The sequence below is a fragment of the Vombatus ursinus genome, unplaced genomic scaffold (assembly GCF_900497805.2).
Source record: "Vombatus ursinus unplaced genomic scaffold, bare-nosed wombat genome assembly UNPS02010769.1, whole genome shotgun sequence".
Lineage (NCBI taxonomy): Eukaryota > Metazoa > Chordata > Mammalia > Diprotodontia > Vombatidae > Vombatus > Vombatus ursinus.
The window spans coordinates 4,069,382-4,082,860 of record NW_020950547.1 but is presented as its reverse complement, the minus strand read 5'-3'; the positions used below and the strand labels follow the sequence as shown (position 1 = coordinate 4,082,860).

Genomic DNA, 13,479 nt, shown 5'->3' with positions numbered 1-13,479 from the left:
GACAACGTAGCTGCCTGGGAGGGGAGAGGACTCTACGTTTCCCCCCCCTAACCCGCCCCTCCAGCTGGGAAGGAAATTTTGTTACTTGAAATACCTCGAAGAGTGTCTTTAGGGGGCGGGGCTCCTTCCTAGAACTGCTCGCGTGCACGTGTTTCGCCTTGCGGGCTTGTTTGGCTGGAGTTGTGGTGGGAAGACGTGACAAGAGCTTCATTTGGGCTGCGACTCCCTCTCCTCTTGGCTCTTCCTTTTGAGCTCCTGGCTTCCTCTGCCGTCCAGAGGCCTCCGCTGGTCTCTTGTCTTCCCATGCTGGCTCCCGTAGCCTTCCCCATCTCCCCAGTCCAAAGACGAATCCCCTTGTCTTTGAGAATAAGGCCTGTCCGTCTCCTGGGGAGGCCAAGATAAGTTTGGTGAAGAGATCTTTTCGGAAGTCACATTTTTATACGCTCCCGTATACCCCTCAAAAGCTACTTCCTTCCCAAGGACGCTCGTTGAATGTATTCTCTCCGAGAGGTCTCAGGGACACAGATGTAGGGAACATGAGGGACCGAGGTCGACCGTGCCTGGGGGAAACAAACTTCTTAAATGAGCACAGACCAGGTAGAATGGAATGGAGATTAAGGGCTTATGTGCCAACAGGTTCTGGGATACCAAAAATTGAATCAGTCCCTGCCCTCAAGAGACTTAAATTCCACTGGAGAAGGTAGGTGCCCTGTAAACCCAAGGTGGTATTATCGTTGTTTTTCTTAATCTAGGTTTTAAATTATAATTATGGACACTTGGTATGTATATAAACATTTTTATTCTCAGATGGATAGGGTTCTTGCACATTATGTCAGTCGTTTATTGTTGCTATGCCAATCTCCTATGATTGTTGTAAAACACGGAAAATCTGGCATCCCGTTCCAAAGGCCCCTTTGGAATTAAGTCCGCTTTTTCCCTTCCCGGCAGAATACATACAAGTTTGGGGAGACTGGAGAGATGTGGGTGTTTCTGTGTTTATGCTTCCTTCAAGAGCCAAGGGTGGGTCAGTACTACAGAGGAAAAGTCTTAGAGCTCCCTCCTCCGCCCAAATGAGGACGGACTGTACTCTGGAAGGAAGGAGCCCATCCTCCAGGGATTAAATTATGCCACAGACCGTAAAAGACAGCTAAGGTATTGGAGTCAGTCAATAAACATCCATTAAGTACCTAGTATGTGTTAGGCGCTAGTGATACAAAGAAAAGGAAAGGCAGTCCTAGTTCCCAAGGAGCTCACAGTCTAAGCGGGGCGACAACCCGTAAACAACTATGGCAAATAAACGAGATACGGGACAAACTGGACCTAAGCACCAATGCAGGGCACTAGGATTCAGGAGGGTCGGGAGAGGGGCGATTTTAACTGGAACTTGAAGGCTGCCAGAGAGGCCGGGAGCTGAAGATAAGGAGAGTTCCCAGCCTTGGGGACAAGCGGATGAAATTGCCCGGAGCCGGGGGACGGCGTGTCTGCTTCGAGGACCCGCCGGGCGTCCAGAAAAGGGCCCTTGGGAGGCCTGGTAGGGAGGGCCAGAGAGCAGGATCTCCCTCCCTCGAAGGAGTGGCCTTGGGCCCTATCACTTTCACTCCGGAACCTGGACTTTAGAGGTCCGAGACGGGGAAGGGACGGGACCGATGGACGGGAGAACGATGCTTCCGAATGGCGGGCCGGCTCTACTTCCGCCAGGGCTTAACTTTCCGAGGTCCCTTTAACGCTGAGGGCCCGCCCCTTCCGACCCGGGACGCCGCACATCCCGGATTGGCCGGAGCCTGGGGGCGACCGTGCGGAGGGAGGGAGAACGCAGGAGAGGAGGGGTCGCGCGCGTCGGAACGGCGTCTCGAGCGCGTTGATTGGCCCGCACCCGCCGGACCGGGATACTTCCTGGAATGTCCGAGACTCTACGTTCCATTGGGCTGCATCCGGCCGAGGCTAGGACCCTGGCTCCCCCTGGGGGTGGCTAAGCGGCGTGCACCATCCTCCCCGCTGGGTGGGTGGTAGTTTGAGGGGTGGGGGGGTGGGAGGCAGGTCCGGGCCACTGGGTAAGGGAGGGGCCCCGTTCTCCTTCCTCCCACTCCTCCCCGTCCTAGGAATGGGAAGGCCCTGTCCCCACCCCAGGCCCAGGAAGCGCTACTTAGGCACCCCGCCTCTAAGCTTTGGGGCAACTTATTCTGGGATCCCCCATTACTAATTTGGGAGATGTCAAAATAGAGAGCAATGTTTTAACAATGGGGGGAGGCTGATGAATGTGTTGGAAGAGCTGGACAGTGGACTGCTGCATTCCCCCATCCTCACACTTTCTTCCCATGGGCAGGGAGTGAAGGCCTGGGCAGCATGACGACGGAGACCTTTGTGAAAGATATCAAACCAGGACTTAAGAATCTGAATCTCATCTTCATTGTGCTAGAAACAGGTGGGTGAGGGGTGTCTCAGGGCCTGGGGAGTATAACCACTTGTGATCTGGCTGTGCACCGGGTCCGGTGATGAAAGTGAATTGGTTCAAGACAGTTCAGAGTGGCAACCCACCCACCTGCCTGCTCAGGCTCAGGTATTGTGGAGCAAAGGTCAGAGCTTCTGTGTTGGGGGGAGGGTGCATGGTGGTATCCATCCCCTGTACTTGGAACCCAACGTTATATGTATTCCAGGTACCGCTGGTTATCTTCATGAAACCGTTTCAGTGGTGTTGGGATAGCTTGTGTCCTTCCTATTGTGAAGGGCCTGAAACCTATCCTATCACTGAGATCTCTTCATCTACCTCTGATTTCCTCACCTCCCCACCCCTTTCCAGGCCGAGTGACCAAGACAAAAGATGGACATGAGGTGAGGACCTGCAAAGTAGCAGATAAAACAGGTAGCATCAATATATCTGTTTGGGATGATGTTGGCAACCTGATCCAGCCTGGGGACATTATTCGACTCACCAAGGGGTAAGGCCAGTGAAGCACTCCTTGATCTAAGTATGGGAGTCACAGTGAAGGCAGGGGAGCAGAAGTCTGATGTGTCCTCCCTGCATTCCCTATGTGCTGTCTTCCCCCAACAGATATGCTTCAGTATTTAAAGGCTGTCTGACGCTCTACACTGGCCGTGGGGGTGATCTGCAGAAGATTGGAGAGTAAGGGCTAGATTGGAGTGGGGGGATTGGGTTGGAGAAGCATCTCTCCCCTAATGAAGGGGAGAAAGCCATAGTGTTAAGGAGGGTGGTAATTAAGGGGTATTCATACCTTGTATTAGTAAGGGTATCAAGGTATAGTGGAGTGATGGCTTTGGTGTCATCAGATCTCTGTTCTCATTCTGGCTCTGACACTTAACTGCCTATGTGAACTTGAGCAAACCATCTCTCTGGATCTTAGTTTTCTTATAAAATGAAGAGGTTAGATTCGGGGTCATCTAAGGTTCCTTCTAGCTCTAAAACTATGATTTTGTTACATGTCTTTTTGATACCTCTGGAACTGGCCCATAAGGATTTGACCTAGGTTTTGGTTGTTTCCTTTCCTGGTAGATTCTGTATGGTTTATTCTGAGGTCCCCAACTTCAGTGAGCCAAACCCCGAGTACAGTGCCCAGCAGCTCCCCAGCAAAACGGTGAGTCCATGAGATCCTTGTAAAGAGTAGGAAAAAGAGGGATGTTGTTGCTTTAACAAAGAGGTGAATAGGTAGATAGGTAGATAAAGCAAAAAGAAAGACAGCCCCTGCCTTTAAGGAGCTTGTATTCTAGTAGGAGAAGACAAAGCATAAAAGGGAGCTGAAAATGTAGGGGAGGGAAAATCCATGGCAAGGGGGAGCAGAGGTATCAGATTTGCAGGTTGCTGGCTGCAGAACAAAGTTTCTAAGAGTAGCAGATCAAATTTAAATGTAATTGGGAAATGTTTAACAAAAACAACTAAAAATACAATACAACATAATGTTAACTTGTGGTTTTCTAAGTCATTAAGTAGCCACAGGAATCTCTTTCTGTTTGAGTTTGATACATTTGTCTGGGGCATCTTGGTCTGCTTTGGGTTTCATTCAATTAGTAAACGTTTGTTAAGTGCCTACTACATGCCAAGCACCGAGCTACGTGCTGGGGATACAAAAAGAGGCAAAAAACATTTCCTACCCTCAAGAAGCTTGCAGTCTAATATAGGAAACAACATGCAAATATGTATAAACAAGCTCATACAGAATAAATAGGACATAATTAACAGATGGAAGGATTAGAGGGGGTTGGGAAAGCTGTAAGAAACGGGATTTGAGATGGTACTTAAAGGAAGCTAGGGAAGGTTGGAACCAAGGTCGGAAAAGAGCCTGATGGCTGGCATGGCTGCTTCCTCAAGTTCAGGTTCACACTTCAAGGCGAGGAGCAAGGGAACAGGGTGTAAGTGTGTTTTTGGTTTCTTCAGGTACAGAACGACAGTACCTCTGCCACTTCCCAGTCCCCTTCTGGCCCTCCTGCTGTCTCTTCAGGTAAAATTCTGCCTTGACCTTCCATCTCAATGAATGGAAAAGGGGCCCTCTGGAGATCATCCCTTGGTATTGTCAGTTCACACAGATGTGAATTCCTACTCTGCTTTTTGGTGAGGGTGACATCCAAACCCTTCTTTTATTTCTTCCTATTTGAGAGACACATCAGGAAATGCCCTCAAAGGTTCAGCATCCCTCTTTTTGCTGCCTGACCCTCCCCTCTGGGTGGATGATGGTTCTTTCCTGTCAGCACCTTTTAGAAACCTTTCAGAAATCTGGGCTCACACTCCCAAAACTCTTCCCTTTCCTTTCTACTTTTGCTTACTTCCACCAGGCCCCTGGGATGAAACAGGGTATAGCACCTTCTTTGGTCCATTGGTAGGTCTTTGGGCATCCTTCTGCTGCCACCACCTAAGAAAAAAGAATTTGGAAGTTTTTCTGTTAAAGAAAACCCCCAATTACCAGTTTCTTCCCCAATACCTTTTCTCTGGCAGTCAGTTCCACCCCCACATTTTTCATGGCAGTCCAGTATACGAGCAGTTTAGGTATAAAGCTAAAATTTGCTTTATCTACTTCAGCCATATATTGTTTACCCCTCAAATTTCCCTACACTCCAGTAAAGTTTTACTTACTCCTCTCTTTGGCAAGTGAAGGCCATCATCTGTTAGTTCTTCTCTGTTATAATACTGATAATAATAATAATAATAATAATAACACCTTTATAGATACCTTGTTTGATTCTCACAATAACCCTGAAGTAGGTGTTGCTGTTATACCTATTCTATAGATGAGGCAACTGAAGGTAAAAGATTAAGTGACTTCCCCAGAGCCACACAGCTGCTGTCTTGTCTTAGACAGGAATCACACTGGAGTCTTGACTGCAGGTCCAGCACTCTGTCCATCACGCTGCCTAGCTCTGCCTGATTATTAAGCCCTTCTAGGTTTTGGGCTTGAGGTTATACTTTTAATCTTCTAGTCTTGGGCCCAGCTAGTCTCCCTTTTTTTAAATTAATGTCTTTTATTTTTAGACCTCCTCCCTTTCCAAATATATCTAACCCTATCCAGGGAACTAGGGCACTGGCAAAGTGAATAGAGCACTGGACCTGAAGTCAGGAAGACTTGACTTTCTCAGTTCAAATCCAGCCTCAGACACTTGTGACCTTGGGCAAGTCATTTCACCCTGTTTGCCTCAGTTTCCTCATCTGTAAAATGAACTGGAGAAAGAAATGGGAAACTACTCCAGTGTCTTTGCCAAGAAAACCCCAAATGGGGTCATGAAGAGTCTGACATGACAACTGAAATGACTGAACAACAAGAAAAACTCAGGGAACCATTCGCCGTAACAAAGAATAAGAAACAGGGAAAACAATAAAATCAACCAAAACATCACTAAATCTTGACAGTATATACAGTGATCCACACCCATAGTCTCCCAACTCAGCAAAGAATGGAAGGAGGCTCCCCACCCTTGCCTGACTCTTTAACCTCTCTTTGGGCATCCAGAAGAGTGAGGTCATTTCCAAAGAGGACTTCATGATCTTTGGGTCAAAACTGGCCATTTAACCTTCCCTCATCAAGCACTTCGGTGTTCCCCCGAATGCCATTTCGTCTTTTCTCTCCCTCTCCCTTCTGGCTGCATCTGTAGCTCTGTTCTCAACTAGCTCACCTCAGCCATTCTGTTCTCTCTTTTCTTAGGCTGTGTCTCAGTCCCTGTGCTCTGGATCTGATTTGCCTTTAATCTCTCTTTTGCCAATGCCTTCCCTTCCAAGCATTCTCTGGCTTTGTACGGTTTCTCCCCTCTCCAAATCACCATCGTGCCTCACGTCTGTAGGCTGCTGGGATTCAGATCCCTCAGTTTAGAAATCCAGAGTGCCCACTATATTCAAGGCAGTCCTTGCCTACCTTCAATTAAACATTTAAGATTTAAATGTTTGTTTTCCCCCGATCTAGACGTGGAGGAAACATGTCGCCTCATGTTCTTGAGCCCAGAATTAAACAGTAACGGGGGAGCCTGAGTGCCACAGGTCGAGAGGAGACAAGGCACTTTATCCTGCTTGCCATCCATCTCCCACATCCACATCTCCTTTGCCTTGTGTTTTAGAGCCAGTAGCTCATCTTTCCTGCTGTCCCCTAAGGTGGAGTGGCTGGAGGGGTTCGCTAGGTCAGGGGAGTTGTAACCACGGGTCCATCTGTACCTTTGTTTCTTTTTTTGAGGGCAGGGCTGGGGGTAAACAGAAGGTCATTTGTTTTAATTCCTGTCCTCTGTATTTCTTCCCCTTTCCTAAAACCAGCCTCTGAGAATCAAAATGGGAACAGCCTAACCACGCCCCCTGGCCCAGGCAGTGGCCCCCATGCACCCCACGCCCCTACTCACCCTATCAGCACCCGCATCACTCGAAGTCAGCCTAGCCACACACCTGCTGGCCCTCCAGGCCCCTCCTCCAACCCTGTCAGCAACGGCAAAGAGACTCGAAGGAGCAGCAAGAGATAGCGAGACACCCTTCTTCCTCATGAAGACACCCCTCTTCTCTGTCTCCCCACTAGGAACAAAGACTGCCCATTGGGAGCTAGCTGGGTGTGTATGGTAGGGGGGTATTATAGCCTCAAACTTTCTGAGCTGATGTAGAGGGGGGCAGTCGTCTCTCCCCCTTATTTCTTAAGCCAAACCCCATCCCCCCACGCAAGTACTTTGTCTCCTGCCCCTTCATTCTGGGCACTCCCAACCTCCTCTGCCCTTTTTAGAAACCAAATTTGGGGTGAGTATGTTAAATATGTGTGATATAGGGGACTTCCCTAATAAATACTTACACCCAGTGTGCCTGAATTTTTTTTTTTTTTTGCGCCCTGTGGCTTTAATGTATGGGGGAGAACAGAGAGTTACTGCCTCTGGACTTGGAAAAGGTTTGGGGTAACCTTGGGATGGGAGAAGTCTGGGGAGAGAAATTAGAGGACAGGCACCTTGCAAGGCAGGCCTGCCCCTTTAAGGTAGTGTCCCTCCCTCAAGCTTTCAGCTACTGACCCTTGACACCCCCCACCCCTTTTGCTGAAAGTAAGAAGCCTGGATCCTCTTGCATTAGGGCTCCTCACGTCTGCCGTGGTCAGGTAATGCCAACCTCTGTCATTGGGCTCTAGGCCAGAAGTGAGGAACCTAACCTTCTCTCTGCATAAGCGTTTCCCTTCTTCAGTCTCTAGATATTTCTGGGTGGGGAATAGTAATGAACCATACCCTTCCCAGCAGTCTGGGACTTGTGGGTTGTTAAGCCTGGTAATCCTTGGCCCAGCTTTAAGATTCTTGGATCGTGGTCCTTGCCTAAACTAATTCTGGAAGCAGGGCAACAGGGAGATGAAGAGGCTAGTCCTCTTCTCTCCACCTGGGGGGAGTAAGGTGTTTGGCAGGGGTGGGTGCCGTACTTGGAAAAAGAACAGAAGAGGGGGGAACAGCTGGTGTGAGAGGTGGCAAAGCAAGGATTAGAAGGTGGGACAGTAGATTCAGAATCTGAGACCTGCACTCCCTAAATTGGCCTTACTTAGTCATACGGCTCCCCAAAAGGGGCAGAGGGTAACCCTTCCCTGTCCAGTGGCCTTCGACCCTAGCACAGAGTCAAGTGAACCATTAACTCCAGATATGAGCCCTCCTACCCTCACTCCACCCCCAGACAGGTGTGTTAGGGTGGCAGTCCTGGCCTTCCTGACGTGTCTTACGCTTCACTTTGGAGACTTGGGAGGCTGAGATCAGGCTTCCCTTCACAGGACTCCCAAACGCAGAGCTCCCCAAGAGAACCAGACAGGATCTATCCCTAGATGCTGACAGACCTGCGTGGAAGGTTCTCACACTGCTAGTGTGGGTGAGGCCCAGGGAAGGTGGGGTTAGGGAGGCCTGGGCAGTGCAAAGGGCGGAAGGGATGGGGAATGGGGTATCGATAGGATCCCATTTGAGGAGGGAAGCTGGGGGAGTAAAGGTCTGGGAAGGGGAAGTCCAGAAGGAAGAAGCCTCCTGGATGTTGGCAGACAGGGTGGGGTGGGGGTAGTGGTGATAATGCGGGGGTCAGTACTGTGTTATGAGAAGGAGATACTGGGAAGGAGGGAGATGGGGTTAGGCTGGACTAAAAGTAGGCCAGAATGGAAAATTTGATTGTGGGGGCCACAGGTAAAATAAAGAATAAATGAGAGTATTACGAGATGGGCAGGGGGACTCTAAGTGGCTTTGAATGTGGGGGGAAGTTTTCTCTGAACTCCCCTCTACCCTTATTCTCTCAGGTGTGCTAGGCCCCAGGATGCCCCAGGGGGAATAGAAGTCCAACCCTTGAAGCCTCAGCTGTGGGGACTACCTTCCCATTCTCCTGCTCCACCATGGGGCCCCTGTTGGCTGGACTCTGTGTTTGGGCGGCTCTAGGGTGGGTGGGGGGTTTGGACCCCTCCACAGGTCCTGCAGCTCCCCTGGGTCCTGCTGAACAGGAGCAGGGACATTATCTGGCACAGCTGTTTGGCTTATATGGAGAGAATGGAACCCTGAGTATCAGTGGCCTTGCCAGGCTCCTTCATAGCCTAGGCCTGGGTCGGGTTCAGGGACTTCGACTGGGACACTCGGGCCCCACAGGGGGTAGGGCTGGGCCCCCCCCCTGGGGACAATTCCACACACAGGTACTAAGTCCCCAGAGCACCGAATCACGTAGCTTCTGTTGTGTGCTGAGGCCCTCTAATCTTCAGTTCCCATGTTCCCCAAATTCTCCATTCCCTAAGTACTATTCTCCCCAATTCTCAGTCCCTGAATAAATCCCAGTCCCCATTTCATACCCTCAATCCTTCTGATCATTGTTCTAGCTTTCCAATTTGCCACTTTGAGCTATTCCCTAATTCCCCCTGCGCAGACACTCAGTACCCATTATCTCCCAGTCCAATCTCACTTTTTTTTCTATTTGTGAATTCCCAAGTCTTCCCCAGTGTTACAATCCTTAATATCTAGACTCCGGCAGCCATAGCCCCTATCCCACCCCCACCCCACTCCCTCCAACCTCATGTCCTCTTGACCTCCTCATAAGAAGTGCTTTTCTAACATTTCTGGGAGAGGTTTTCTGAGCCCACAGCTGACCGTTTCCATTCCTTATCGCCATCCTTTTCAGGCCAGTGGCCCCTGGACTGAGTGTGGATGTCTGGACAGGACTACCCCTGGGATCCTCAGAATGGAGGGATCCAGAGAAGCCAGTGGCCTCCCACTTGCCCCAGGGGCCACCATCTCCTAGTCTCGGCCTCTTTCACAGGCTGCTGCTGCTGGACCATTCACTGTCTGACCATCTCAATGAGGATGTGAGTAGGGGAACCCTGAGGAGGGAAAAATTAGGGGCCTTTCATTAACCACAAGTTTAATATGAACCAATAGCCATCTTACTCTGCATTAACAGAAGGATGGTGTCCAGAGCATAGAAATAGTATGTTATCTGTAGTGATCAGATGCTCATTAGGACCAGTACCCTTTGGTTAACAACAGTCTCTGGAGAATGATGTCTAAGTTTAGTCACAACATTTGAAGGACTCTTGACAAAGTAAAGAACATCTAGGCAAGGTTATGTGACCAACGTGAAGACAGTTTTTAGCCTGCAGACCGAGGAGAGAGGTGTAATCACTGTCGCCACATATCTAAAGAATGTCTCATTGTAAATTGCTCAAAGACCAGAATAAGACAATTGGACAGTAATTACAGGGAGATAGTGAAAAAGAAATTTATAAAAATGAGTTTTCCAGTTATTGGACTGAATCGATAGTGAGTTTCCTGCCACTGGAGATTGCTATAGTCTAAATAGACTTTAAGGACCATTCTCTCTTTAGGATTCTCAGATTTTAGAATGGGTGAGACAACAGCATCATCCACTCACAGAAAGTACCTCAGCTGTTGACTTGGGATGTATGTGGGAAACAAGGATTATTTGTCATTTCCAATGTTATTATATGCAGACCATACTTTGGCCAGATTTCCTCACCTCCACGTGCATGTAAAGCTCCCTTGTCCTCTCCTCCCAGTTCCTCGTGTGTCCATTTGTGTTGGTCCCGTCTTGAAAGACCAGGACAGACATGGTATATGCTACCCAAGGGCTTCAAGAGCCCCTTGGCCCAGGAGTTGAAACCTTGGGGGAGATGCTCTTGGGGGCAGAGTTTTAAGGTCCTCAGTCACTGTCCCCAGGGGTCCTCTGATCTCTGACCTCCAAATTCCCCAGTGTCTGAATGGCTCCCAGCTTCTCGTCAATTTTGGCTTAAGCCCAGCCACTCCACTGACTCCCCGTCAGTTTGCCCTTCTGTGTCCAGCCCTGCTCTACCAGATCGACAGCCGAGTCTGCATCCAGACCCCAGATCCTGCCCCTCAAGGAGACTTACTGTCAGGTCAGTGACCTAGATGGGTAGAAATTTCACTGGGGGTGCAGTGGTGGTGATGTCCCTATTAAACTTGGATACCTCATTCTCAGTGGAGAGTTGGGTACTATGCTTGGGCAAAGAGATCAGACTGAAGTCCCCTACTTTTCCTACCTCCCCTTTTAGTCCTTATTCCCAACTGTCTCCTCTTTGAGACCTTCCTGGCCCCAGCCTGACCTTTGACTATGCATCCCCCTCTCCCTGCCCCCACCCCCAGCCCTGGCCCATAGTGCTCTGGCTGTCCTGGTGCTCAGCGCTCTGGCTCCCTTCTCCATACTACTGTTACGACTCCTGGGGTCCTGGCTGCTGCATCCTCTGCTGGGCTTCTTGGGGGCACTGGCTGTGGGCACACTTTGTGGAGATGCTCTGCTGCACCTGCTGCCACACGTATGTGACATAAAACCCCAGACCTGAGACTCTCCAATCTTCCCATGGGTTTCTATCTTGGTTTTTTGTTCCAATTGCGTTTGAGCATCTCACTTCCTTGTTTCTTTGGTGCGCCCCCTTCTCTCCAAATCCATGGGCTTTTTCAGAGAGGAATATGAGTTGGGGGAAGAAGCTGTCTTGCTCTGAGGGTTGGGTGAAGTTTCCTCTCAGATGGAGACTCTTCCTGGGCCTCTGGTTCATCTTCCAACTTCCACGTCTCAGGCTCAGGGCGGACGTCACGGGGGGGACTTAGGCCCTGGATTGGCTGTTCTGGGAGGCCTCTTTCTCCTCTTTGTCTTGGAGAATCTACTTGGGATTTTTCGGCATGGTGGGCTACAATCGGTGAGTAACTCCCCTCTTGCCCACGAGCCCAAAACCAATTCATTCAACTGTCTACAAAATAGGCAGAGGTGGGGATGGGAGTGGGAAGGAGTAAGGGGTAATGTCTTCCTCCCATTACAAGTTGCCCATATTCAATAAAACTCGTCAGTTTGTGAGGGAGTTGGGTGGCAGTTCCTTTCACCTTACCTCCTGACAGTGTCCAGGCATCCTACCTCTTTTTCCTTTCTGAGGGAGACAAGAAACCAAGAGAGAAGGGTGGCCCATCGATGTCAATGATGGAACCAGATGTTGCACCTTAGCCCTCTGGTTTTACTTTTTTCCCTCTTAAGTCCTGGTCTCACTCCTGTTTTAGAGATGCTGTAAGCAAACAAGAAGAGATCCTGGGATTCAGGACCTAGAAAATGGCGGGGGAGCAACTCTTCAGCCCCTGAGGGAAGGCCCAGGTGAGTCCTAAGTGGAGCTAGACTTTGGGGAAAGGACAAATAGGAATCGAGGCTCCCCGAATTCAGCAGTAGCATCCAAACCCTTTATTTTTCTCCCTATAGATGCTGTGACTGAAGGACCACAGGAGCTGGGTAGTCAACTTTCCCCAGGCCCACTCCCACTACGACTTCAAGGTCATGGACACAGCCATGGGCACCCAAGCCATGGGAATGCTCAAGTCACATGGATGGTCCTGCTGGGAGATGGACTTCACAACTTCACTGATGGGCTTGCCATTGGTGAAAGAGAGGGCCCATCGGAAAGGGGATGGGAAGACAGAGGGCTAGACTGGGTGCTAGGGTACTGGTGAGGGAGAAGAGGAATGGGGATACGGGGAAGAAATGATACAACTGGTGAGGCTGAGTGGAGGACTTGTAGGTAGAGTACAGAGCCACCCACAGTAAGCAGAGCCTATTGGTGACGGATAACTAATTCATGATCCCTTCATGTCTTCCTTTCAGGAGCTGCCTTCTCTGAGGGTTTTTCCAGTGGTATCAGCACTACCCTGGCTGTCCTCTGCCATGAGCTTCCCCATGAATTGGGTACGGGAATGATAGAAACAAGGCACTAATGGAGGCCTCCAAGAAGGAAGGCCAGAATACCAAGCCCCACTACACACACACCCCAGTTACAGATTGGGGATTGGAGGGTAGTGATCAAGGAGAACAGAGGCCTGTCTTGGGTGGTAATGGTAGGGAGATGCTGGGCTAAGCTCAGGCTGAGATTTGCCTCATTCTGCCATCACCTTTCTCTTCCCAACAGGTGATTTTGCTATGCTACTCCAGGCTGGGCTACCCTACAAAAGGCTTTTGCTGTTAAGCTTGGTGTCAGGGGCCCTGGGACTGTGTGGCGCAGCCCTCGGAGTGGGTCTCAGCCAGGGCCCTGCCCCATTCACTCCCTGGGTTTTCGGGATCACTGCTGGGGTCTTCCTTTATGTGTCACTTGTGGATATGGTAAGGGGGCATGGAGTTGGCACCGATAAATATGGAGATTAAAAAGGGGGTGGTGAGGAATATCATTGTAAATTTATGGTGGTGGGTGGGTGGTGTACCATTCTCCACTCCTGCCCCCTCCCCGCTTCATGCTCAAAGAACTTGGGGAGATAGATGAACAAAGTGAGTAGCCCTAACAGGAAGGGCCCTGGAGATTGTCAGATATCACCTCGAGGCCTTTTCTGCTGCCGAAGGTCATGGATCTGACTGCCATTTCTTTCCTTCAGCTACCTACCCTGCTTCATCCCCCAGACCCCCTGCCTACATCCCACATCCTGCTGCAGGGGCTGGGACTGCTGCTGGGGGGATGCCTCATGCTGACTATTGCCCTGTTTGAGGAGCAGCTGGTTCCCTTGCCCTTAGATGGCTGAAATGGAACCACAGAA

General features: G+C 50.0%; 2 protein-coding genes across 4 annotated transcripts; both read left to right on the top strand.

The window, feature by feature from the left end:
• Positions 1 to 186: 186 nt before the first annotated feature.
• NABP2 (nucleic acid binding protein 2) lies at positions 187 to 7,264 on the top strand. 3 transcript variants are annotated; one of them, XM_027855106.1, is made up of 7 exons: positions 196 to 700; positions 2,324 to 2,422; positions 2,798 to 2,936; positions 3,050 to 3,121; positions 3,509 to 3,590; positions 4,388 to 4,451; positions 6,740 to 7,264. In XM_027855106.1, exons 1-7 carry the CDS (start codon positions 625 to 627, stop codon positions 6,937 to 6,939), a joined length of 732 nt encoding a protein of 243 aa, XP_027710907.1. In that variant the 5' UTR covers positions 196 to 624; the 3' UTR covers positions 6,940 to 7,264. The 3 variants fall into 3 exon arrangements, with proteins under 3 accessions (XP_027710908.1, XP_027710907.1, XP_027710910.1); XM_027855109.1 differs by lacking the exon at positions 196 to 700 and adding an exon at positions 1,849 to 1,999; XM_027855107.1 differs by lacking the exon at positions 3,050 to 3,121 and having other exon boundaries at positions 187 to 700.
• Positions 7,265 to 8,147: 883 nt separating this feature from the next.
• SLC39A5 (solute carrier family 39 member 5) lies at positions 8,148 to 13,468 on the top strand. Its single transcript, XM_027854935.1, is given in 12 exon segments — positions 8,148 to 8,293; positions 8,706 to 9,056; positions 9,058 to 9,089; positions 9,569 to 9,752; positions 10,658 to 10,820; positions 11,068 to 11,237; positions 11,499 to 11,618; positions 11,971 to 12,061; positions 12,164 to 12,340; positions 12,563 to 12,643; positions 12,864 to 13,054; positions 13,321 to 13,468. Coding segments are annotated over 11 exon segments (1,611 nt in total). The 5' UTR covers positions 8,148 to 8,293; positions 8,706 to 8,798; the 3' UTR covers positions 13,465 to 13,468.
• Positions 13,469 to 13,479: the final 11 nt, after the last annotated feature.

What these genes read in the sequence shown, in the direction of transcription:
- NABP2 (XM_027855106.1), top strand. Translation starts at nt 625, where the DNA reads ATGTGCCAACAGGTTCTGGGATACCAAAAATTGAATCAGTCCCTGCCC. An exon ending in CTTAAATTCCACTGGAGAAG is followed by an intron (nt 701 to 2,323) that starts GTAGGTGCCCTG and finishes TCCCATGGGCAG; the next exon opens with GGAGTGAAGGCCTGGGCAGC. An exon ending in GATCTGCAGAAGATTGGAGA is followed by an intron (nt 3,122 to 3,508) that starts GTAAGGGCTAGA and finishes CTTTCCTGGTAG; the next exon opens with ATTCTGTATGGTTTATTCTG.